General features: G+C 26.5%; 5 protein-coding genes across 5 annotated transcripts; 3 read left to right on the forward strand and 2 right to left on the reverse strand.

Annotated features, from left to right (window-relative positions):
- Positions 1–855: 855 nt before the first annotated feature.
- Phum_PHUM074050 (Ecdysteroid-regulated 16 kDa protein precursor, putative) lies at positions 856–1,468 on the reverse strand (the record flags this gene model as incomplete). Its single annotated transcript, XM_002423557.1, has 2 exons — positions 856–864; positions 998–1,468. 2 exons carry the CDS (start codon positions 1,466–1,468, stop codon positions 856–858), a joined length of 480 nt encoding a protein of 159 aa, XP_002423602.1.
- Positions 1,469–4,879: 3,411 nt separating this feature from the next.
- Positions 4,880–6,064, forward strand: Phum_PHUM074060 (fused toes, putative; the record flags this gene model as incomplete). Its single annotated transcript, XM_002423558.1, has 6 exons — positions 4,880–4,903; positions 4,990–5,186; positions 5,261–5,325; positions 5,410–5,510; positions 5,583–5,770; positions 5,881–6,064. 6 exons carry the CDS (start codon positions 4,880–4,882, stop codon positions 6,062–6,064), a joined length of 759 nt encoding a protein of 252 aa, XP_002423603.1.
- A 1,076-nt stretch (positions 6,065–7,140) lies between these two features.
- Phum_PHUM074070 (chitin synthase, putative) lies at positions 7,141–13,991 on the forward strand (the record flags this gene model as incomplete). Its single annotated transcript, XM_002423559.1, has 24 exons — positions 7,141–7,183; positions 7,516–7,528; positions 7,603–7,622; positions 7,700–7,796; positions 7,867–8,236; positions 8,276–8,432; positions 8,518–8,721; positions 8,786–8,994; positions 9,030–9,177; positions 9,363–9,565; positions 9,664–9,831; positions 9,920–10,118; positions 10,182–10,447; positions 10,535–10,745; positions 10,814–11,014; positions 11,098–11,324; positions 11,416–11,889; positions 11,981–12,231; positions 12,304–12,437; positions 12,530–12,705; positions 13,024–13,200; positions 13,298–13,465; positions 13,573–13,777; positions 13,870–13,991. 24 exons carry the CDS (start codon positions 7,141–7,143, stop codon positions 13,989–13,991), a joined length of 4,443 nt encoding a protein of 1,480 aa, XP_002423604.1.
- Positions 13,992–14,293: 302 nt separating this feature from the next.
- On the reverse strand, positions 14,294–18,544 carry Phum_PHUM074080 (WD-repeat protein, putative; the record flags this gene model as incomplete). Its single annotated transcript, XM_002423560.1, has 2 exons — positions 14,294–18,426; positions 18,517–18,544. The coding sequence occupies 2 exons, from the start codon at positions 18,542–18,544 to the stop codon at positions 14,294–14,296; spliced, it is 4,161 nt and encodes a 1,386-aa protein (XP_002423605.1).
- A 428-nt stretch (positions 18,545–18,972) lies between these two features.
- Phum_PHUM074090 (uncharacterized protein) lies at positions 18,973–23,371 on the forward strand (the record flags this gene model as incomplete). The annotated part of the gene is made up of 8 exons (XM_002423561.1): positions 18,973–19,573; positions 19,650–19,895; positions 20,174–20,912; positions 21,005–21,867; positions 21,945–22,169; positions 22,248–22,464; positions 22,550–22,856; positions 22,970–23,371. 8 exons carry the CDS (start codon positions 18,973–18,975, stop codon positions 23,369–23,371), a joined length of 3,600 nt encoding a protein of 1,199 aa, XP_002423606.1.
- Between the last annotated feature and the right edge of the window lie 2,079 nt (positions 23,372–25,450).

Genomic DNA, 25,450 nt, shown 5'->3' on the forward strand with positions numbered 1-25,450 from the left:
ATTTTTTTTTTATATGTATAACCTTGGAAAATTTAAAAAACCTGTTCGAATTTTTTTTTTTTTCGTGGAATAATTTTATTTATACTAATTAATCTTTTAAAAAAAAAATTAATTATCGGGGGGGTAGGGGGTAGGGGTAGGGGGCATCATTAAAATTTATCTAAATAATTGTAATAAAATTCCTGGCATTAAATTACTATAAAAAAAAAAAAAAAATTTTTTGAGGTCGTCTACTACTACTACTAATACTACTACTACTAGTTAGTATCGTATAACAGGAAAATAAAACGTACAAGGGTAAATTTAACGTTTTTTTTTTTTTTTAAACAGAAAAAGACAACAATAAATTTATTTATTAATTTATTTATTTATTTAATTAGTATTAATTATTGTAAACAAAAAAACAGGCTTTCATTATTATTATTATTATTATTTGTAAACAATTTGATTTTTGTTTACGTTTTCAATATTATTCGTTTAAAACAAAAAAAAAAATTTGACCCACTAATATACTAACTAAATACGCCACTGATACGTAATAAAAAAACTTAACTAGAAAGCAATTAACCTGAAAAAATAATAATAATAATAATAATAATAATAATTTTTAATGTGTTTTTTTCCTTATTTTGATTTGGTACCTACTTGGGTACTAATAATAGGTACTAATTCGAATGGAAATTGGATTTAATAAACAAATAAATAAATTTTTATACGTTATTAAATATAAATTAAATTATATTTTATTAATATATATATTATTATCACAAAATATTAATTAATAATAATAATAATAAATTAATTGTAAATTTTGTTTCTTTTATTAAAGAAAAAAAAAAAAAAAAAACATAAAAATTATCGTACCTGTTTACGTTATTAAAAAAAAAATCAAACAGGGGGATTTTTATTAAAAAAAAAAAAAATTTGTTCTGGATAAATAATAATAATAATAATAATAATAAGTTTTTTTATTTAAAAAAAAAAAAAATTAACTAACAATTTTAGCTGGAACTTCGAAACAGAGAACATCTTGATCTTTTTCATTTTTCAATGCCCAATGAACGTTAACATTTATCTTGGGATAAACATCCAATATTTTAAATTGATCCTTATAAAGATATTCATTTCCGGCTTTTAACGGACATGACGTCTTATCACCTGATTTAGCATCGTAAATTTTGTCACAAACATTTTCACCATCGACTCCGATAAACGGAAATGGAACACCAAGTATGAGAGCGTGTACGGAATTTGTCATCTTATTAACATCTTGTTTTGGTGTAAATTTAAGATCGACCGTTGTTGTTGTCTTCTTTTTTAATATGCACGGTGGTTTTTCACAATTCGAAAGTGTAACTCTATTATTTTGTTTTAATGCCGGACCACGAAGACATTCTTCTGCATTACCAAATCCAATAATTAAAAATAAAAAAATCGCGATAACTGATAATACTGATTTTACTTCCATTTTTTTTTTTTTTTGAATTTTAACGTTTACACTCATCGACTGACAGGAATCTACTAGTTTTTTTATTAGCATTTGTAGGAGGTTTTATTATACCATGACCTTCATACTTTTTCTCCCTCCTCGTATACCTTATTTAATAAAAATACGTGTTTAACTTATGAATTAATATTTTATTCTTTTTAAACTTATACTCACCGAGGGAGAAACTTAAAATCTTGATTTCAACTTTTTTAAAAGAAAACCTGCAGACGTCTTTCTTAATTTAAAAAAAAAAAAAAAATTTACAACCGTTTAAAATCCAGGTAAACATTTTTCTCAACGTCAAAATTTTCAATTTTTAAAAACAAATTCTATTGAAATCTCTGACGTATACTTTTTTTTTTTTTTTTTCTAGAAAATAATTTTTATTCTATTCTCTTCACGTTTGTTTTATCACACGGTTAAATTTGCCAACAAACAAACAAACAAACGAATAAATTTTCTTAATGATAAATTTTTTTTTTATTTATTTTCTATTCTCATCAATCATATAAAATTAAAATAAAACTTTTAAAAAATTTTTTTTTTAAAACGAAATTTCGTTAATTTAAATTTTTATATATATATATTTAATTTTAAAAGTGAAAGTTTTAATAATAATAATAATAATAATAATAACATGTCCTTAAATAAAATTTAAAAGTGAAAATTTTTTTTCCCTTAAAAATTCGTTTAAAAAAAAAAAAAAAATTATTTGAACGTAAAAAAAAAAAAAAACAAACACGTACGTAATGTTTTTTTTTATTACCCCCCTCCCTCCACCTCCGTCAAAATAATTATTACCCGTAATAAATGTCCGTTAAAATTACATAAATAATTACTTTAATTTATTTTTAATAATTTTTAATTATTTATTTCCAACGTAAAACTTTTTTTTAAAAAATTTTTTACATTAATTTTTCGATAATAAATTTTTTATTTTGAAATTTTTTATTTATTTATTTATTACGTAATTAATTTTATTTACGTAATAATAATAATAATAATTTTTTTTTAAAATAATACATTAACATTTTACTTGTTGTTGTTGTTGTTTTTAAAAGGGGCAAAATTTTTGTGTTTTGTAATTATTATTATTTTTTTTTCCTCAATTTTTTTGTTTTTAAACAAAATATAAATATTTTTTATATTTTGTTATTAACAAAAAAATAAAATTATTTATAAATAAATGATTTTTTTTTGCAAGAGAAAAAAATTTAAACAAAATTTAAACAAATTAATTTTTTTTAGGAATTTTAATTAATTTTTTAAATATTGTTTTCGTTTTAAAAATAAATATAATTAAAATGAATTTGTGTGATGACGTAAAAGAATAGACATTAAATAATAATAATAATAATAATAATAATAATAATAATAATAATAATAAATGAATTTTCTGAGATCAAATTTCATGGTTCATTATATACATAATTCAAAGCACAACATGGCAAAAAATAAAAAATAAAAAAATTGTTATTTACGACAACAACCATTTTGTCACTGTAATATATCATTTTGAACTTTAAAAAAAAAAAAAAACTTATTTTTAAGGATAACATTTTTTTTCTTCTTCTTCTTTTTAAGGTTTTTTTTTTTTTTTTTTAAAGTACTCATGGTCAGAATTTTTTTACCTGAATTTTTACCTGACGGTAATCTGGTACTTTCCTGAGTAAACCTTTTTAAAAAAATTTTTTTTTCATATAACGAACGACATGAAATCACATTTAAAAAAAAAAAAAAAATAAGGAAATTTTTCATCATTTAAAAAAAATTATTTTATTTAATTAAAATAACGATCGGCTTTTAAAAACAAAAAATAAAAATTACGTAATTGTTAAAAAAAAAAAAAAATTTTATAAATAATTGTAAATTATAATGACATTACAAAACATATAATAACCATAATAATTTGCGTCAGTCAGCCAGTCGTTAATTCATCAAATTGTTTATTTCATTTCTTTTTTTTTTTTGTTTTTATTGCAATTTTATTTTCTTGTTCTTTCTTTATTATAGTAATTAATAAATTTTGATTCGTACAAATTAAAATATATAATTAAAACGTAAAATTCTTACAATAAATTAAAAAAAAACAATTGCGCGTAAAAATGTCGTTAAGCATTCGTTGAATTTAATTTTAAAAATACAATAATAATAATAATAAGTAAATTTAATAAGATATTTTTATATATTAACGTTTTATAATCATTTAGAATGAATTTATAACTGTATGTATGACCTAACTCCTTTTTAAATTGTCTTTTTTTTCCCCAAAAATGACTAAAATTACGATTTCGCAAATTTATTTTGAAAATTTTGAAAATTCGTTAAAAAGGTTTTATTTACTCTGTGGAAATATTTTATTCTATAACCGTTCAAAAATTAGCGATGGTAATGACGTGGCTCTAACTATTAGTTATAAAATTTTTATTGTTGTTAATTTTTTTTATTTTTCTAATTAAAAATAATAGTGAGATTTAAACTTTAGTTTATGTTTAAACAATTAAAATAATTATATTTAAAAAAAAAACCTTCGAGATCTGATAAATGTTTCTAATTAACGTAAATACTTGAATTTTTTTTTTTGTATTCTTCTTATGGTAAAGTTCATTTTTTTTTTATAAGGAAACTTAGGTAAAATTAAAAAATGTTCTAGACTTTGTTACAATAGTTAATTGAATATAAAATTTATAAAATTTAAAATCAAAATCATTAAGGATTCTTATCTAAAAAAAAATTCTTACGTCAAATTGTTTAGTTTTTTTTTTTTTTTCCCGCAACAATGGAAAATGATTGCATGAATTGCAGTTAACGACATTTTCATTCATTTAAGTTTTTTTTTTTTACAAACTAATTACCCGGTAAAAAAAAAAAAATCTTTTCTGATAATAAAGCATTAAAAAAATTTTTTTATTCAAAAGTAAATTCATGAAATCGTAAACGACAAAGAATTAATCAGAATGTTTTTATTCATTGAAAGTAATATATTTAATATTTTGAAGGAGTTTTAGGTAAAAAAAAAAATTTTGTCGACTAATACTAATTGGTACCAACTTATTAAAAAATTTATTTATTTCGAAAATAATTTTTTTAACAATATTTAAAAATGTTAGTTTTTATTAATGATTATGTTTGAAATCATTAGAATTAAAGTATTGAGTGATTAAAAAATTATAAATAATTAATTATTTAGATTTTAAATAAAATTTTTCTATAAGATTTTTAATATCGGAGTACGTTCAGAAATGCTTTATTCATAATGCAATGTATTTGATATTAAGTATATTAGTACAATCATCAGTATTTTAAGTTTTCGATTTTAACGGAAAAATTAGAAGAAAAGGTCTTCCTAATAAAATATCCATTTATTTTAATTTTTAAACTGACTATGGAATGGATACTATCAAAGCATCAGGGGTAAATTTCAAGTTTCTTAGTAGATTTTGTATAATTCTGTGACTATTATTTATTTTATATTCATTATATTACAAAAATTTTTTTAGAATGTCAGCTCATCGAGCGGGTTACATAGAACTGATTCTTTTCGAAAAGTACTCCCCTCAAAACCAAGTGCTTCGGTAGATTCTCGTTTATCAATGTCAATGAAAATGATTGAGAGACCTGTTGCTTATGAAGGAAATAATAGAGGAAACAAAATGTTTCTACCATATTTCTTGGAATATGCAATTATGGCAGAATAGTAAGAATGTGAATTCATTTTAAGTTTAAAATTTATATCAAGTATTTATCACATATGAATTTAATTATTTTTAGCCGAATGCTTCAGAAAATAGAGTTGACTGGAATATATGTTATTCCTTCTGATGCTGATCCACTTGGCATGTATTCCTACTTAAGAACTTTTAACAAAAAGTTAAAACAAAAGCACTTTTTAACATTGTAATTACTTTTTTTTTTTTCAGTATGGTTTGGAGTTATATTTGTTAGACAAGGTTTATACGAAGGAGGAATATTTCGTTTTCAGGTTCATTTTCCTGAAGATTTTCCGGATGGGTCATGTCCAGTATGTAAAAAAAATTTTAGAATTAAAAAGTTTTTTCTTTATGTAACTAAAATAATTTAAAAATCATTTTAGAAAGTTGTTTTCGAAAGTGATGTGTTTCATCCTGCTGTAAATATTGAAACAGGAGAATTAAATGTATCTGAAGAATTTAAAGAGTGGAAGAGAACTGTAAATCATACTTGGCAAGTTTTACAATACATTGGAAGGATATTTTACAGAGTCGATACAAAATCTCCTGCAAATAATGTTGCATCCGAATTGTTAGTATAAATAATTTCATGTCGAACCAAATATTAATTGACATACATGTATATATATTTATTTTAAAATTACTTTTATTTATAAAGGATTGTATAAATTTTTTTTTCAGATTTGTTAAAGACAATGAGAAATTTAAAAAATTGGTGAAATTATGTGTTGAAGAAAGTCAAACAAAAATTAATGAAAAGCCTACAAATGAAGACCCAAATTATTTACACTTTGAGCCCTATAGCGAATCTTTATGTGAATCCGTTAAAAAACAAATGAAAGAATTTTCTAAAGAGGAATTGTAATCTTCTTACAAATAATTTCTTATTTATATGTGTGTACATTTGTTTATTTAAAAAAAAAAATTCTAATTTATGTAAACAACTTATTCTTTCAATCTCATTTAAATCTTTTTCGTTTTTAATGAATTTCAAATATTGATATGCAAGTAGTTCATTTGGTATGTTTAAACGGAAAAATCATTTTGCAACTTCATTATTTGAAATAGATTAGGTTTGTTTATCATTAAAAATACTTTTTAGTTATTTTACAAATTATTTTTTTTTTATAAAAAGCTCAAGGAATATGTATTTAATACATATACATAAATAAGTAATTTGTTTTTATAAATATTTCTTTATTATTGTTAATAAAAAGTTTTTATTGATTTAATTAATCAATATTAATTATAAATAAGCTTCATAACTTTATTTTATTGTTTTAAATAAAAATTAACAATTTAACTAATAGTGAATTTTAGTTTTAGGCAGGAGGTGCATGATAAACTAAAACTATTAAAGATAAATAAATTCAGATGGATGATGTAGCAAATATGATTTTTTTTTGTCAAGATGACTCAGATAAAATTACAGTAAAATGAAAAATATTTTTTTAATTGTGAAACAAGAAAACTGAAGACTTAGATTTTTTTTTTTTTTTTAATGGTATTATTTGTATTATGATTGGCCTTGTTTCATTATCCAAAAAAACCAGCTTCAATAAACCTTAAATAAACTTTTATCATCTAATCTAAATCCTGTGTTACTCATGCACTCAGGTAGATTAAAACCGAGTCTAACAAATACAGGAAAAAAAAGGGAAAATAATTTTTTTTTTTTTAAAAACTGCAAGGTCAATTTATTTTTTTGTAAAATTAGCTTAGAATTAAGCTAAAAAAAATTATTTGTGAATGTCATTAAACAAAAAAAATTGTAATTTTTTTTAAAATTTAAATTGTAATTTTCAGCAAACTAAAAAATCATTTAGTTGTGTAATTATTTAGAACTAGAAAAATTTACTTTATAATATATATATATTTTTTTTAGGTACATACTTATAAATATTTTTTACATCACTTTCTCCAATGAAAATGATGTAAAAAATGATTTCCAAAAAAAAGTCTACATTTAAAATTCTAGTTATAAGTAATTAGTTTTTTTTTTTTTAAATTATTGTTTTTAAAAACGTCGCATTTTATTTTGTTATTATTATTATTATCATCGCTACTACCAAATTTCATTATCTTAATCTGATGTGATAAATGGTTTTGTCTAAATCTTTTATCAAGATTTATATTTTTTAGATGATCGGAATAAGTTTTTGCAAAAGTTTCTTTTTTTTTTTTGTACATTCAATTGCGTTTTAATGACGATTTAAATGTTTAATTTTATTTATTTTTTTTTGTTAATTAAATAAATATAAACTAACTGAAATTAATTTTTTTCGGTTCAATTTTTTTTTTTTTTAATTATGTAAGTACATAACAAATTGTAATTTTTTTTTTACAAGATTTATATTATGATACATTATTTTACGAATTAATATAATTTATTAATTTAAAAAGGAGAAAAATTATATTAAAGCGTAAATTGCGTAATATTAATTTTAATGAATTTTTAAAATTTATTTAATTTTATAATTTGTCTAAAGGTTTTTTTCAGAATCAGTTATTACAAAGGAATCAAATTTGTACGAAGAAGATATTGAAGATGAGGAATCAACCGATGAAGATGAAGGCTCACAGTCAACAGATGAAGAGTAATTGAATTTTTACAAATTTTAATAAGTAAATTTTTTTCAGGATTTTAAAATATTTTTTAATTTTCAGGGAAGCAAAAGTACTACCGAATTGGGATAAATTTCAAGATGTTCATCAAGAAAGTGTTAGCATATCGATGGCAGATACATCAATCATCGATGCATCCTTTCAAATCATTAAAATATTTGCGTATATTATAACATTCAGTTTGGTTCTCGGTGGAGCAGTTCTTGCCAAGTCTATTGTTTTGTTGATGACATCCCAACTCACTCCCAATAGGATGGTGTCGGTACAAATGGGAAGTTTACTTTTAGGATTGAAATTGCCACTGGAAGAAAAGTATTTATGGATTTGGGCAATATTTGTTTCGCTGTTGATACCCGAAATAGGCACATTTTTTAGATCCGTAAGAATAGCTATTTTTAAAGGATATGTCGATGTTGACGAACCTTTAGAAAATGATGAAATTAAAAGGGAGCCTATTTCTGTAAAATATATTATCATTGTTACAACCGTAATGGAAACATTACACGCTTTTGGTTTGGCATTATTTGTTTTCGGAGTACTTCCTTACATAGATGTTGCAAAAGGAGTCATGTTGACTAATTGTGTGTGTGTGGTCCCGGGATTTTTAAGTAAATATAAATTATAATAATACAATTTTCTTTAATTTAAGATTTTTTTTCAATAGTTTAGTTTTACACACCAAATTTGTTGCAGGTCTTATACCAAGTAATGCCATCCTTCATCCAAAAAAATTTAAACTTATTGGAAATGTATTCGCTCTTATTTTTCAAGTCAGCGGTTTAATTACTTGGCCTTTGGTTTTTGGTGGTAGCAGTCAATTATGGCTCATTCCGATTTCTTTGTTATTAATGTCTTGCAGTTGGTGGATGAATTTTGTTTCTGAGGAATCTCCTTTAGGTAAAATTGATTAAAAATTATATTAAAATGTTAATGGTTTTTCAACGTGTTCAGTTTGTTTTAGGATTCATAAGATTTTTAGCACAAATCAAAGAAATACTTCAAGAGAAAAAAGTTTTTTTGTACAAGATTTATATAGGAATATCAATATGGAAATATTTAATATTTTTTATATCAAGTCTTTTTGTTTTACATTTTAACGATTATGATATTATGGATTTTTTTCAAAAAACTTCAGAAGCATTTAGTGAAAGAACAATGATGGCCTACGAGGTATAGTAAAATTATTATTTAAAAAAAAAAAAAAGGAATCAAAATTAAAATGTTTTTTGTTTAAGGTAGAAATTTCGAGTCAAGTTTTAACGGGTAGCAAATATCCGGTTCCATCGATCGGAAATAAAATTTGGTGGATTGTAGGAGCGCAAGTCATTTCTGCTTACATCTGCTATGTCTTCGGTACGACATTTATTTAAAAAAAATAACAAAAAAATAAAAATAAAAAAAAGTTTGCGAACTACTTAATGACCCTCTTATTAGGTTAAGTATTTAAATAAGTTAAACAGGCGAGAATATATGAGAGTAAATTTTTATTGTTAAAAATTTTAATGGTTAAATATGTAAAAAAAATAATTTTTAATCAGGAAAATTTGCCTGCCGAGTTATGATTCAACCGTTTAGTTTTGCTTTACCTTGTGCCCTTGTTGTACCTGCGACTGTGATCCTGATAGTTGTCTCAACAGAATTTAAAAATGAAAATTCTTCCGTTTTCTCAAGTTTTCTACCAAATTATATTTTTTTCAATTCTCCACAAATTTACAATGCAAAAAAATTTTTCTTTAATGAGGTATTAGATAATTTTTTTTTTTTTTTTTAAAGTAAAAATATTTTGAATAAAATTTTTTAAAAAAATTAATTTGTTAATTACATGTTTTATAATTTTAGTTTGCTATTCTTTGGATTTTTTGGGTCATGTCTCAAATATGGATTACATTTCATATTTGGATGCCACGATGTGAACGTTTATCAAAGACTGAAAAACTTTTTGCAATTCCAATGTATTCAGCTTTTCTTGTAGATCAATCAATAGCTCTGAATAGAAGAAGAGATGAAGTAAGAAATAATTATTTATTATAATAATTCATTGAAATTATAATTTTTTTTGTCTTTAAATAAAATTTATTTAATAAATATTTTAAAGTTTGAAGCGGTTGGTAAAAAGGAAGTAATGCCTCCACATATAATAGCTTGTGCTACTATGTGGCACGAAACGCGAACGGAAATGTTAGAAATGTTAAAATCTCTTTTAAGAATGGATAATGATCAATGTTTGAAAATGAGCGCTAAAAATACAATTATCGATGATCCGGAAGCGGAAGCAAATTTTTACACTTACGAGGGTAAATGTTTTAAACTTTAAAAAAAGTTTTTTGCAGTTTAAAAAAAAAAAATTTAATTTTTAGCCCACGTTTTTTTTGACGATGCTTTCGAAATTGAAAACGAAGAAAGTGCTAGAACCGTCGTTAACGGATTTGTAAAAGACTTTTTAAAAATTGTTAAAAAAGCAACTAAAAATGTTTACGGGACCGATGATATTTGGATCAAACCCCCACTAAAATATTCCACACCTTATGGAGGTAGATTAGAATACACAATGCCGGGAGATAATAAACTTTATGTTCACTTGAAAGATAAAGATAAAATTCGTCATAAAAAACGATGGAGTCAAGTATGAAATTATATAAAACTTTTTTTATATTAAAAATTCCAATTTAAAGATTGACAGTATTTCAAATAATTATTTAATTTATTTCAGGTCATGTACATGTATTATCTTTTGGGTTACAAATTAATGGAATTGCCTATACCATATGAAAAAAAAATGGAAAAAGCAGAAAACACATTTTTATTGGCATTAGATGGTGATATTGATTTTAAACCCGATGCTGTTTTACTTTTAGTAGATTTGATGAAAAAAAATAAAGGCTTGGGAGCTGCTTGTGGAAGAATTCATCCCGTGGGTTCAGGTACGTTAAATACGTAATGCTTACAATAAATCCTCTTTTTATTTTCTAAATAAATTTTTTGTGTTAAGGTTTTATGGTTTGGTATCAAATGTTTGAATATGCCATCGGACATTGGCTTCAAAAAGCTACGGAACACATGATTGGTTGCGTTTTGTGCAGTCCCGGTTGCTTTTCACTTTTTCGTGGTAAAGCATTAATGAGTTCTAATGTTATTAAAAGGTACACGACGAAAGCCGAAGAAGCAAGACATTACGTTCAGTACGATCAAGGTTTGTTTTTAGATTGACATACGACGTTCTTTTGCAAATATTGTTAACATTATATCACAATATTTAAAATATTTTTTTTTTAGGGGAAGATCGCTGGCTCTGCACTCTTCTTCTTCAAAGAGGTTATCGTGTGGAATATTCTGCAGCCAGCGATGCTTACACACATTGTCCGGAATCTTTTAATGAATTCTACACTCAAAGAAGACGTTGGATTCCTTCAACTTTAGCTAATCTATTAGATTTACTCAACAGTTATAAGCGCACCATTCAAATTAACAATGATATTTCACTCCCTTACATTGCATATCAGGTTGGCTAGTAAAACATTTTTTTCATTACCTCAAATTAATATTTTTTTCAAATAAAATTTTGCTTTAAACAATCTTTTTTTTTTTTTTTAGATGTTATTACTTGTCGGTACCGTTCTCGGACCAGGCACGATTTTACTCATGCTTGTCGGAGCTTTTAATACAGCATTTAAAATTGACAACTGGACGGCTCTGTATTACAATTTAATACCTATTTTCGTTTTCATACTTTGTTGTTTATTCACATCGGGAAAATTTCAATTAATAACTGCTTTGGTCATAAGTTTGGGGTACGGTCTTATCATGATGGCTGTTTTAGTTGGAGTTATTATGGAAATCAAAGACGACGGTTTTCTATCACCTTCTTCATTATTTTTATTCACGACAGTTGCTGAAATTGCAATAGCTGGCATAATGCATCCTCAAGAAATATTATGCTTATTGAGTGGAGTTATTTATTATGTCACCATACCCAGCATGTATTTGCTTCTGATCATTTATTCTGTGTGTAATTTAAACGTGGTTTCATGGGGAACCAGAGAAGTAGCAAAAAAGAAAACCAAAACTGTGCGTGTCTTTAGTAAATAAAATTAAATTGAAAATTTTTTTTTTTTTAATTTTTTAAATTTCATTTTTACATATTATCTTTTAATAACAGGATTTAGAGAATGAAAAAAGAGAAACAGAATTAGCAGAAAAAAAAGCTCAAAAAATTAAACTTTTCGGTTTGCTCGATAGTTTTCAAAGTAGACAAGAAAAAGAAGTGTCGGGAGCTTTGGAATTTTCTTTATCAAATGTATTTAAATGCATGTGTTGCACGAATGAAAAGCCCAATTCGACAACCGATCAATATATTAAAATTGGTGAAACTTTGAATGGTTTAAAGAAAAAAATCGATGATATAGAAAGGTAAAATTAAAAAAAAAAAAATAAAAATTTTAAAACTCACATGAATAAATAAACATGTATAACTCGTTACAGGAGCGTTCAAATACAGCAAAATTTAGAATCAAATCAATTTAATCAATCCATGTCATCGACGGTTAATGAAACAGGATGGTTAAATTTAGATACAAACAACGAAGAATATTTAGATAAAAATATTTTGGTTAAAGGTAAATATTATTTTCTTCATTAAAAATTTTTAAAATTTCTAAAATTTTTTTTTTTTAATCCAATTTATTTTCCTTTTTTTTTCTGTAAAAAGGATCCGAAGGTGTTGACGAAGAAGAATTGAGAGATGATTTATTTAATCCTTATTGGATAGAAGACAAAGATCTTAGAAAATCAAAATTTGAAGTTTTAAGTTCGCAAGAAATAACATTTTGGAGTCAATTAATTAAAAATTATTTAAAACCTTTGGTTGAAGACAAAGAAAAACAGGTATTTCATAATACCTGTCAAAGGTATATACAAAAAAAAATATATATGTATTTTTATAATACGATGTATGACGTAATTCACTGAATTTATTATTATTATTATTATTATTTTAAATTTAAAACAATTTAAAATAATTGAGTTTCTTTGTTTTACAATTTTAATTGTCGGTCTTTGGCAAAAAAAAAAATAAAAAAATTTTTTTAATTAATCTATTTTCACACCAATCCAATTTTTTTTGTTTCCGAGCAAATAATGGCGATTGATGAATCAACCTAATTATTATTATTATTATTAATAAATTAATGTGAATTATTGTAGGCTGAATTGAAAAAAAATTTACGCGAACTCCGAGACAAAGTTGTGGTTACCTTTTTCATGTTGAATGCTCTCTATGTAGTCGTTGTTTTTCTCCTTCAAGTAAATAAAGATCAAATTCATATAAAATGGCCACTCGAAGCAAAAGCAAACATCACATTTAATCCTGTCACTTACGAAGTGAGCGAGTTTTATAATACGAAATTCTCGATAATTTATCGTAGTTGAAGTTTTACAATCAATAATAATAATAATTATTTTTGTTTTTTTTTTAAAGATCACGATAACGAAAACTTATCTTAAATTGGAACCTGTCGGATTAATATTCATATCATTTTTTGCATCACTTTTGGTTATACAATTTGGTGCAATGCTTCTTCACAGATTCGAAACCATGTGTCATTTGCTTTCGAACACTCCTCTAACTATACTAAAAAAGAAAAAAGTATGTTTTTTTTTTTTTTTTCGATTTTCCCCCTTTTCTTAATAAAAATTCAATGTAAATTTTTTTTTTTTTTAATTTAATTTTTCTCCTCCTACACCTTTTGTTAGGCTATGACCTTTAGAGAAAAATTAGAACATGCAAGAAAACAATTCAACAAGCAAAATGTTAAAACGAGCACAGAAATGAAAAACGAACACGATGAAACTTTATTGACGTCACAGGAAAATCCTGCAATTGAAAAAAGAAAATCTCGAGCAATTCAACCGGATAAATTGTTTAATAGTATATTTCAACAAATGAAGGCAGAGGAAGGTAACCGAAAAAAAAAAAAAAAAAAAAAACTTATGAAATTCAATAATTAAATATCAATTTAATTAATTAATTTTTTTTTTGTTTTACGGTAGAAAGAGAAACGGCTGAAAGAGAAGAAAGAAGAAAATCAAGCGTTTTCCCATGGAAAAGAAACAGCGTTATGGAAAACAGAATTCCAAAAAGAATGACGGTTGTAAGAATCCTTGTTTCCTAAATTTTTTTATCGAGGGGTAGAAGACAAGGGCGTGTGAAATTTAATAAGAAATTTTTTTTTTTTAAATTTTTTTTTAGGTCAATTCTTTAAATTTAGGTAAAATAAATGAAGAGCTCTAACATGAGTAGGAAGGAATAAAATTAAATTTATTTTTTACTCAACCGAACACCATTGTTTTAATCGATTTATGCCAGCGATGAATTAATTTCAATATAAATGTTAATTAATTTATATTTGAAAAAAAAAAAAAAAAAATTAGAGGTAGAATTATAAATATTCTTTTTAATGCACTTACCATTTATTTAATCTCCCGCGTACAATTGAAGGTACGGTTGAGGATCGGAAATTTTAATTAAATTATCCGGAGATATCGATTCTGAACACATCGGACAGGATTCTTCTGATTTTATTAATGCAGAGAATTCGGTGAGAATAGCAGGAAAATCACAATTGGGACACACGGTCAAATCGTCTTTGACTATATGACGTCCCGTGGCTATACAAAAAGGCAAAAAACTTTTACATTGTTCGCAATTGAGATCATATTGTGGCATGAGTGAATTACATATCGGGCACGGAGCCTGAGGCTCTTTTTCTTCAATAAAACCCATTTTTTGTCCTTTTGCAGGTTTTCTCACGATGGCTTCAATTTTTTTACAATATTTCGGATCGATTCGAGACCTGTACTCGGATCTCATTAAAATAGCTGCGTAATTAAATGCCGAAGTTTTCAATCCGGCACGACTGCACTCGATAACCGTCGATGTCAAAATGGGAACTATGTGGGACGGAAATTTAGAAATACTGTTTGCAACGCGAATGAGTAATCTCGCTCCATTCATGTGATTGTTTTGCTTTACGTGGAGTCGCACGAGGATGTAAGAGTGAAGAAGCATCAGGTTTGAATACATTTCTTGAGGTATTTTGATATTGTTTTTGCTAAGTTCTAAGTACATTGTATATAACATATCGTGCGCCACTCTATAACTTCCGTTAATCTGCTCTTCATTGGCAATAATTACGGCTGTTTTTGCTGCCTCCCTGTAACGCTTACGTGCCATGTACAATTTAAACAAGTATCTTGCATCTTTAGGCATACCATCGGTATCTCCTAACAAATAACTGAGAAGCTGTTTGGTTAAAGAATCATCGTTAGCTACTCCGACGAGTTCAATAGCCATATTAATGGCTTCGCTTTCTTCTGCATTGTTTTTTACAACTTTCATTAAATGCCTTAGGGCTTTCCCATATTCTTTGGCATAATAATAATATTTTCCTGCCAAAAATGAATTTCTTTCGCTTTCAAAGTGAACGGCCAGACTTCGAAAATCCGAAGGCCTATCGTAACCTTTAAGGATTTCGCCATATAATTCCATTTGACTTCGATTTCGCGCCAATTGAAAAGCTTCATCAAAACATTCGCTTTTAACTAGAAATTTAATAGCCGATGCAAAATCATTAATTTTTTCAAAAAAGGCTGCAACAAGTTTAGCACCTTCAAGTGAATTAGTTTCTTGTACAATCGCTACGGCCTCTTGAGGATTGTTCAAATGATTTAAATAAATTCTTATCAAACTATCGTATTCTTTGGCTAATCGATAAGCTTTTACGGCTTCCATGTAATTTCCATCGGCTTCTTTTGCCTTAGCATACTGTAAATGTATTCTATGAGATGTTATGTTGGGAAACAATTCTCCAACTTTGGACCAATTTTTTAATCTGATGTACATGGCAGCTGCTTTGTCCCAATTCTCCGCCTTTTCATACAATAAAGCAGCCTCCGAAAATGCCTTTTTATTTTCCAAAATTTCCGCGCACTCTGTTTTTAATTGTACACTTTTATCTTGTAACGCTATTTGAACACCTCTTTGTACATCACCCACGCGAATACTATTTCTAGCAACTCCCGCGAGACAAGAGTCTTTATGTGATTTTTTTTCTAGTTCAGAAGGAGCAAGACCCGATTTATCGTTAACCAAACCACTTAAACCTTTTTCAAAATGATTAAGCGCTTCACTGTAACTACCCATAAATTCTAACTGGGAAGCATATTCTCTCGAAATAAAAGGAATTTGAAGAGGTGCCAGTTTTTTTGCCAAATGCAAAGCACGATCCCATTGTAATAAATCTCTGCGCATATTTAAGGCCGATTCGGGTTCGCTTGATTTCAAATACCATTCTTCGGCTTTATCAAAATGGCCTAAAAACATTGAAATGTGACCGCAAAGGGCGTTCTTATCCTCACATTCTAGAATATTTTGCAATGACCAAACCATTCCAACGTCCATTAGACATTTATAAGCTCTTATAGCCCATTCCAATTCCAGGTTAACTAATGCGGATTCTCCAAATTGTTTCCAACAGTCGTTGTCATTGAGAAGATCGCAAAGTCTCCAAGCATCCTCGTATTGCAAAAGAGCTAGCTGTTTTTTAAGAGTTTTGAGCAAATCTTTATTACTATCACTAGTATTTATAACAGGCACGTGACTAGTACTAAGCATCATTTGAACTAATTTACCACTGGGAGTTTCCAAATGTAATTCGCTGTTGTGAAGCATCAAAGGTACTTGTTTGTACGGAAGTTTTGTAGTTCCAACTTTAGTTATGCTAGTCCCATATATGGAATCTTTATTATAATAATAAGAAAACAAGGTTGTGTTGTCGAACATTATAAATGTATTTCGATCATTTACTTCCCAAATAACGCCAACTAGAGGACTAGGACAATCACTAATTAATAAATATTCATCTATAATAGGATTGTACAAATAAGAATTTGTTTTTTCATCTAAAAAAATTAAACGAGTTCCAGACGGATCACTATATAAATCCTTGATGCCCGAGTCATGCCTAAATTCTGTTGCAAATTTCCAATCGTCTAATGAAAAGTATCTTATGTGTCCAAGATTGGTGGCAAATATTAAAAAGTTAGTCGTTAATTGGTGTGAGGAAATTTTCATTTGTTCTCGAATATCATTTTCCGGAAACAGTTTATTTTCTTTTTCATCTGAGTCATCATTAGGAGTTTCTATTAAATGTAGTTGAAGACTACCATTAGAATAGAGAACACTAGCATAATCAGTATTTAATTTTATACTAATTATGTTACTTAAATATTCTCTGTCTTTAATTAACAGTGGGCCATTACTTTCGGAGGGAAACTGTGTTAAGTCATAAAACCACGCACGATTATTGACACCGGTACACAAATGATATTGACCAAGAGCTATAAATTCAGGCTCAACTGGTAACTCCAAATTATTAAGGACAGGCTTATTACTGTCTTCACTGAATTCATAAATAGTAATTAAACTTATGCTGGATAAAACTGCTATTTTTAAATTACATACATCATTTATTATTGGCAAAGTGGATAAATGTACATGAATAGATCCATCATTGGTACCAATGGCAAGTAGTTGACCATCATCAGACCATGATATTTTTTCAATACAACTTGCTTCTTCAATTGTTAATACACTTGCTGTATCTTGCAAATTATTCATGTCATGAATTTTAACCATATTATCACCACATGAAGCAACTAATTCAAGTTGTTGACAAATGGCTATATCTTTTAAATTATCCCTGTGATTAATTACTTGAAATAATTCTTGACCGACTTCTTTAATATGGGTTGATATTGCAATAAAATAACCTGCAGAAAAGCCCAAGAGAATGTAGCCATCTCCGAACCATTTATATGCAACAACAGATCCATATTTTTGTTGAAAAGCCAATTCTATAGGATTATCAGGATCATCTAGGTTATAAAGAAATAATGTTTTTTTACCTACAAGAATACTAACAGTATTGTCTCTTCCGATTTTATCATCTAACTTCATATCGGAGAACATTATTTGACAAGGTTCAAATCTGAGAGAGATGATACAAAAAGTATCACCCTCGTTATTGTTTAAAGAAACTGTTTTGTCCTCAGATGCTAATGCTAAAATATTATCTTGACTCCAAACTCCGCAGGAAATTTTCTTTGTGTGCTTTCCTAATATTGGAATTTTCTTACAAGTTACATGGTTATATATTGCTAAATTTCCTCTGTTTGTTCCTACAGCAAGTAATGTTGAAGTTTTGGCCCAGGTTAAGCAAGTTAAAGTGTCCCTCAAACCTAAGTCTACGGAGCATTTTTTTTGAGTATTAGCATCCCATAGAATAAGATTCGATGTGGCGGCATTGATGATTCCTAATAAATCACCATCTGCATCCCATGAAAAAGCTGTACATTGACCTGGTAATTTTATTCTTTCCACAGGTAAACCTTTCCTATTGAATAATCCAACTGTACAATCTATTCCTGCAGTTGCCAATAAACTACCACTGGTATTTTGCCAGCAAAATTGGACTTCGCCCTCTCCATGAGGACGTGAAAGCACAAACACATTTTTTTCATTAGCCATACTGTACAATGTAAAGTAAACTATTTTTAAAATTTTGAATGAACGTTGCTACGTTTGTTGTCATAGCAAATGAATCATTAAAAAACCAAAAATATCCAAAAACTTCTTACTTATTATTTTCGAAATGTTTTTAACCATAATGAATTTTTGTACTGATAATTATTTATTTTTAAAAGTAATTATTCTATTAAAAGAAATTTTTTTTCTTGAATTATTCACAGAAATTACATAAAAGGAGATTAAAATAATTAAAATTGTTTTGTTAACAATCAAACGTTACTAAGTATTTCATTGTTTAATACAAAAAGCCAATTAATGTAATAAAAAGATAATTTAGGCATTCACAAGAAAAAACATTGTCAGAATTGTTATTAAAACTATTTTTTCAAAAAAATCATTAGAAAACTTTTTAATGAAACAAAATAATTATTTACTAACTTTTATAAACAAAACAAACAACAGATCCGTTTTCTACTGACACGAAAAAAATTCAATTTTCACTTGTTGAAACTTTGCATGAAAAAAATGTTACTTTACTCAACTTTATGTTAACTTCGATATACAAAATGTTATCAACTTTAAAAAATATTTTTATGACTGTTTTTAATTTTGATAAACAGTCACCAAAAACAGAAGAAAACATTGACAAAATTATTGAAGAGCTTTCTCAAAATAAAAATGACACAGTCGATTGGGAACTTGAAAAAGAATGTCAGGATGAGAATAATTCTTTATGTTTACTCGGTCAAAGTAAACCTGCCGAAATTGATGTTGAAGTTTTTAAATGCTCTACTAAAACCGGAACTGTCACTTACATAGGAAATGATTTTGGATTGCTAGACAATTCAGTTTATTTTGAATTAAATAAAGTTCCAGAAATTATTATACTAAGAGAAGGAGATAAAGTTACTTACCGGTCTTTTAAGTTTAAAGAGAATGAATCCGAAAGAGTTATAGATATTTTGTCTTTAGTGAATGAATACTGGGAAGACAAACCCAATACTGATGAAGTAAATTCAAATTCAAAAGTAGAAGAAAACTTGAACGCGTTGCAAAGAGTAATTAATGGAATAGTTACTGAGAAAAAGGGAAGGAAATTATTAATAGAACCCATTAAATTATGGTGTGACTTAGATAAAATAAATGCAACTTTTGTACCTATTGAAGGTTGAAATTATAATTTTTTAAAATATGCTTTTCAATAAATCTTTAAATATTTATGAATCGATTACTTTTTTTAAAGGAGACTGGGTGTCACTGGAAGCTGTAGTGTCTGTCAACCAAGAAAGTATCGATCTTAGTGGTACAATTTTAAACATTACATCCCTTAAACCTGTACTTACTAATGAAGGATGTGGTAGAATTACATTCTGGTCTGAAAAACTAGGGTGTATAAATAATCAGATTTATTTTACAAAACTACAAAGTAAAGGATTTATTCCAGCTTTAGGAGATGAAGTAAAATATAAAGCCATTGAAAGTGATCAAGGTAATTAAACACAAAATTTCTTTGAAAAACTTTGATTACTTCATTAAATTATTAATCATTTTTTAAATGATAATAATAATAAACTCCTTGCGATTTATTTCACCTTTTTTTGTTCCAGTTTTGTGGTTTAATTTTTACATCATTTTTTAAACTTTCTTAAAATAAAATTTGTGAAAAATAATTAACTTCGACTTTACAACTTTAAGTAAATGAAATAACATAGTTTTTTACTTAAAGCGTTTATAAAACATGTCTTATTTAAGTTTTAAAATTTTCAGGAAACTACAAATGGAGAGCATTAGAAGTTTGGCCTATTGAATTAAAAAGTGATTTTGAAAAAAAAACATTTAATTCTTTAAATAATAATAATAATAAAAAAACATCAAATTACAAAAATAATATAATAATTGAACCGATAATTAGTAAAATAGAAATTCCATACAATGGTTGTAAAGATTTTAAAATGGATATTTGTAACAAAGGAGACACAGTTCAAATATTAAAAAGAATAAAATTTGTTTGCTCTTTAGAAAAATCTCAGCTCAAGTTAAAAAACTTTAAATCGAGTAATGGTATTAAAATAGAACCACATAAAAAACATACAATTACTTTTGAATGTTTTGGAAAGTTTTTAGGTTTAAACGAAGAAGAATGTATTTTCTATTTTGATAATTATGTTGTTAAAAAAGAAGTTTTTATAAATGTTTGTAGCAATGAAGAAATGAATAAAATTCTTAATTGCAAAATTGACACAGTTGTTTTGAAACAATTTAAAAGAAAACATCCAAAAAAAGAAAACATTTCTGGCAAGTGTGCATTATTCGGTCCCACGCCTTGGTCAAAACCAAAATTTATGATCAGTAAAAAAAAAAAAAACTATAAAATTCCTGAAGCCCTATGGAATGCCATAATTGGAGATAATGAATATGAAAAAGAAATACAGGATGCACGACAATGTCTCTTGGAATACGCTCCTTATTTAAAAGAAAATTTAAATGAATCCAATTACGTTCACAGGTATATATTGTTATTTTTTAATAATTTATTATAAGTAATAAGACTAAGTTTTTTTTTTCGATTAAACAAAATGGCAATAAATAATTTTTTAGATTTCATTTACTTCTTTATTTAGAAGAAATAGATTTAAGAAGTCGGTTTACGGTATTTAATCAAAATGGAGTTTTCCTCATTCGAAAAGGTGATTACTTTTCATTAGAAATAAATGGTTTAAGTGAAACGCGGCCTTCTTTAATAATTGGAGACAAAGCCATACTTACTCAGCCATGGTCTTCTGAAAAAATTTGCCAAGTAGGATATGTTTATGAAATTCATAAACATCAAGTTCTACTCAAATTTCACGAATCATTTCATCAACTTTACGATGAAAGTGAATGTGATATAACTTTTGAACCTGGAGTTAGTAACATGAAAAGATGTCATGATGCCATCGACAGAGCTATTGATAACTTAGGTTTTAAATGGGTATTTCCATCTTCTGTAAGTGAAAAACAACCACAAGTTGAATTCAAGGTTCAAAATGAATCCGTTGATCCGAGAGATACTTCAAATACTAATTTAAATCAATTTCAAAAAGACATTGATTCAAACGGTTACGTTATTTCTTCTTGTAAACCTGAATTGATGTGGCATTCTAAAAACTTAAATGAAAGACAAAAAATGGCTGTAATAAATGTTTTAAAGGGTCAGGGCAGACCTTTACCGTACATCGTATTCGGACCTCCGGGTACAGGGAAAACAAGCACTTTGATTGAATTAATCATACAAATTTATACATTAATACCCGGAAGCAGGTTGCTCGTGTGTGCCCCATTAAACAGTGCTGCAGATTTGATATGCGAACGTCTCATTGAAATAGGAAAATTTAAACCAGGTCAGCTTGTTCGGTTAATCGCATTTCAAAGGTTTCTTCAAGACAAAGTTCCTCCAAAATTAGTGCCTTACAGTACACTCGGTAAGAAGAGTTTTTGTCATTTTCATTCACTTATCCTTTTTTTCTAAGCCATTAATTCAATTAATTTCTCTTTGAAGTCTCCTTAGAAGATGATACTGGGAAAAATAACGAATCTTTAAAATTTAAAAAAAATATACGAATATCATCGGCTAGTCAACTCATAGGAAGACATAGAATCACCGTGGGAACCTGTTCCAGTGTTGGTTACCTTCATTATTTGGCTTTTCCATTAGAACATTTTACTCATATTCTAGTAGATGAAGCTGGACAAGCAACCGAACCAGAAATTTTGATTCCAGCTAGTATGCAAATTTTAATTTTTTTTTTTTTTCGTTATTTAAAAATAAATAAATTATTGAGAAAAAAAATTTTTCGATAAGGTTTCCAAAGTTTTACAAATAGTAGGGTCGTACTTTTTGGTGATCCTCAACAACTGGGTCCTGTGTGTTTTGGAAAATTTGCTGTTGAGTATGGATTAAATGTTAGTCTAATGCAACGCCTTCTTAACACGTTTCCATATTGCAGGGATATTGATTCTTTTCCAGGCACTCTAGGCTTTGACCCAAGATTTATCACGAAACTCAATGTTAATTACAGGTATTTTTTTTTGTAATGATTTAAATAGTAAATTTTTAACAAATTATATATATATGTGTGTGTGTGTGTGTGTGTAAATTTTTAGATCCGTACCTGAAATCTTAGATTTACCTAGTCAGTTGTTTTACAATTCTGAATTGATTCCGACGATTTCTCAAGAAAAAGGCCCCGAAGCAGATATAATAAAAAAATGCAACATCGTTAACGAAAATAAAAATAAGGGTTGCGCTTTAGTTTTTCACAGTGTACTGGGACAAAATTATCAAGAATCAGATTCGCCATCGTGGTTTAATCCGCACGAAGTTTGGCAGACGGCAACGTACCTGAAAAAATTTTACGATGCGGGTTTAACGAGTGACGACATCGGAATAATCACTCCGTATTCGAAACAGGTGATAATTTAGAATCAAACAAACTTTGAAACATTTTCGAAAATATCTCTTGTATAAATTATAATTTGAGTTTTTTTTCCCCCTCCCCCCCCCTTGAAACATTTCAGATAAAGAAAATTCGTTTTCTTTTGGAAGCATTGAATCTTTCGCCGCCGAAAATAGGTACGGTAGAAGAATTTCAAGGACAAGAAAGATTAGTAATCATCGTATCCGTTGTAAGGAGTTCCTTATTACACACTCCGAATAACATAGCAAAGTCTTTGGGATTCACGGCTTGTCCCAGACGCATAAACGTCGCACTAACGAGAGCTCGAGCCGTTCTCGTCATTTTAGGAAATCCGATTACCTTATCCAAATATCCCTATTGGAGAACCGTCGTAAAATACTGTGGCAAAAACAATTGCATCACGGGTTGTAACATACCACTTTTTTATAAAAATGACGAATTGGAAGAAAACGAAAAAGAAGGCAAAACAGTAAAAGAAGAAGAAGAAGGAATTAACGAGGCGAGTTAAAACTTCCCCCCCCCCTTAAAAAAAAAAAAAAAAAAAAAATTTATCGCAAGATAATTATTATTAGTATTATTTCACAAAAAAAAGTACAAATGAATAATAATTACAAAATAAAATGCACGAATAAAAATCACGTGACCGTTTATTTAAATATTTTCGGAAAAAAATTTTGGCGGGAGGAGAGGGAAGGGGGGAAGAAGAAATCGACAAAAAAATTGAAAATGAAAAAAAACAAACCGGAAGTTATAAATAAATTTTTTTAAAATAATAACAATAATAATAAGGGATCAATCGATAAAATGGGGGGGGGAGGGGTAAAATAAATGAGAAATTTCATAACCTCCCTTAAAATTATTTTATTTTCATCCCTCGAGTAAAAGTCGTGGAGGAAATGAAATTTAAATAATGAATCGAAGAATAATAACTTTTACCAGATGTTTTCTTTGTTTATATATATATTAAAAAAAAAAAAAAGGTGGGGGGAGGGGGCAGTAAATGTTTAAAATATTTTCTTATGAGTTCTTTTAGTTGGTTAATTTTAAATATCATTTCCTTTTATATTTATATTTATATATAAATTTGAAATTAATTAATTTCGAACGTTGAAATCTATCCAAAAAATTTTTAAATTAAAAATGAAAAAAAAAGTTATTAACAAACAAAAATGTATTATTCATTCATAAAAAAATTTAGAGAAATCTTGGCAGGATAAAAAAAAATAAAATTTTATCATTATTATTATTATTATTATTATTTTTAGGTAGTAGTAATAATAATAATAATAATAATTTTATAAAAACAAAAAAATATTATTTTTGCTACGTGCGGTTAAAAGATACGTAAATCGTTTTATTGATTTATTCGAAGGGTTGCTGTTGTTGTAAAAAAAACAAAAAATTGGGGGGGAGGGGAGTCGTAGAATTTTTATCTTTTTCGTCTTATCATTTGCATTCTATTAAAATATAAAAGAAAGGGGAAATTTTTATCGATTTTTTTTTTTTTTTTTACATCTTTGACGGAGCCCTAAAAAAAAGTTTTTTTTTCCCCCCCTTTTTTTTTTTTATTAAAATGATAATAATAACAATGATAATAATAATGATGATGGAAACTTTAGTTTTTTTTTTTTTTTTTGGAAATTTTTTATATAAAACTTTTACTTTGGTTTAATTCTTTTTGTGTTTGTATAAAAAACAAACAAACAGAGAAAAAAATTTATTCTCCGTTTAAATTATTATTATTATTATTATTATTATGGTCACTCTTAAACACGACAAAGCTCTTATTTGTCGGGGTTATTATTATTATTATTATTATTATTATTATTATTATGTAATTAATAATTTTTTTTTTTTATATTAAATTTTGTTTTTTCGTTAGTAAGAGAAACATAAAAATTTTTATCAAAAACATAAAAATAAATAAATAAACATTTGAAAAACATTTTTTTTTTTTTTTTACAACGACAACAACATTATTCGAAGCAACATTTTTTTGGTTTTGTTTGTTTATTTATTTAAATTTTTTTAAAAAGTTTTTTTTAATAAATTTTTATTTAAATTTTGCAACCGTAAAAAAAAGGAAAAATTTATTTTAAATACGGTTAAAGATGAAAAAAGTCGTCGTCCTTCTTTTTCAAATAAAAAAAAAAAAAAAATGGACGATCTCATCTCATGAGATTAAGAAATCATTTATTTATTTATTTATTTATCCAGCAGTTAAATATAAAAACTGGAGAAATATTACTGTTAGCTTTCGGTTGTTATTGTGGTTGTTGTTGTTGTTGTTGTTTTATTATAAATTTATTACAAATTTAAGCAACCCAAAAAAAAAAAAAAACCATAACCGAAAAATTCAATTTCTCATTAATTGATTTATTTATTTATTTATTTTTTAATGACTTTTTTATGTTTTTATAAAAATTAATTATTATTATTATCATTATTATTATTATTATCATTTGGGTAAAAATTTTTGTTTATACCCTCTAAATAATGTTTTTTTTTTATAATTTTTCTTATGCGAAAAGTGTTTAAGGTGAAAACAAAAAGAAAAATTCATACCTTAACATTTCTAAATTATTTA

Source organism: Pediculus humanus, genomic scaffold (assembly GCF_000006295.1).
Source record: "Pediculus humanus corporis 1103172107423 genomic scaffold, whole genome shotgun sequence".
Lineage (NCBI taxonomy): Eukaryota > Metazoa > Arthropoda > Insecta > Psocodea > Pediculidae > Pediculus > Pediculus humanus.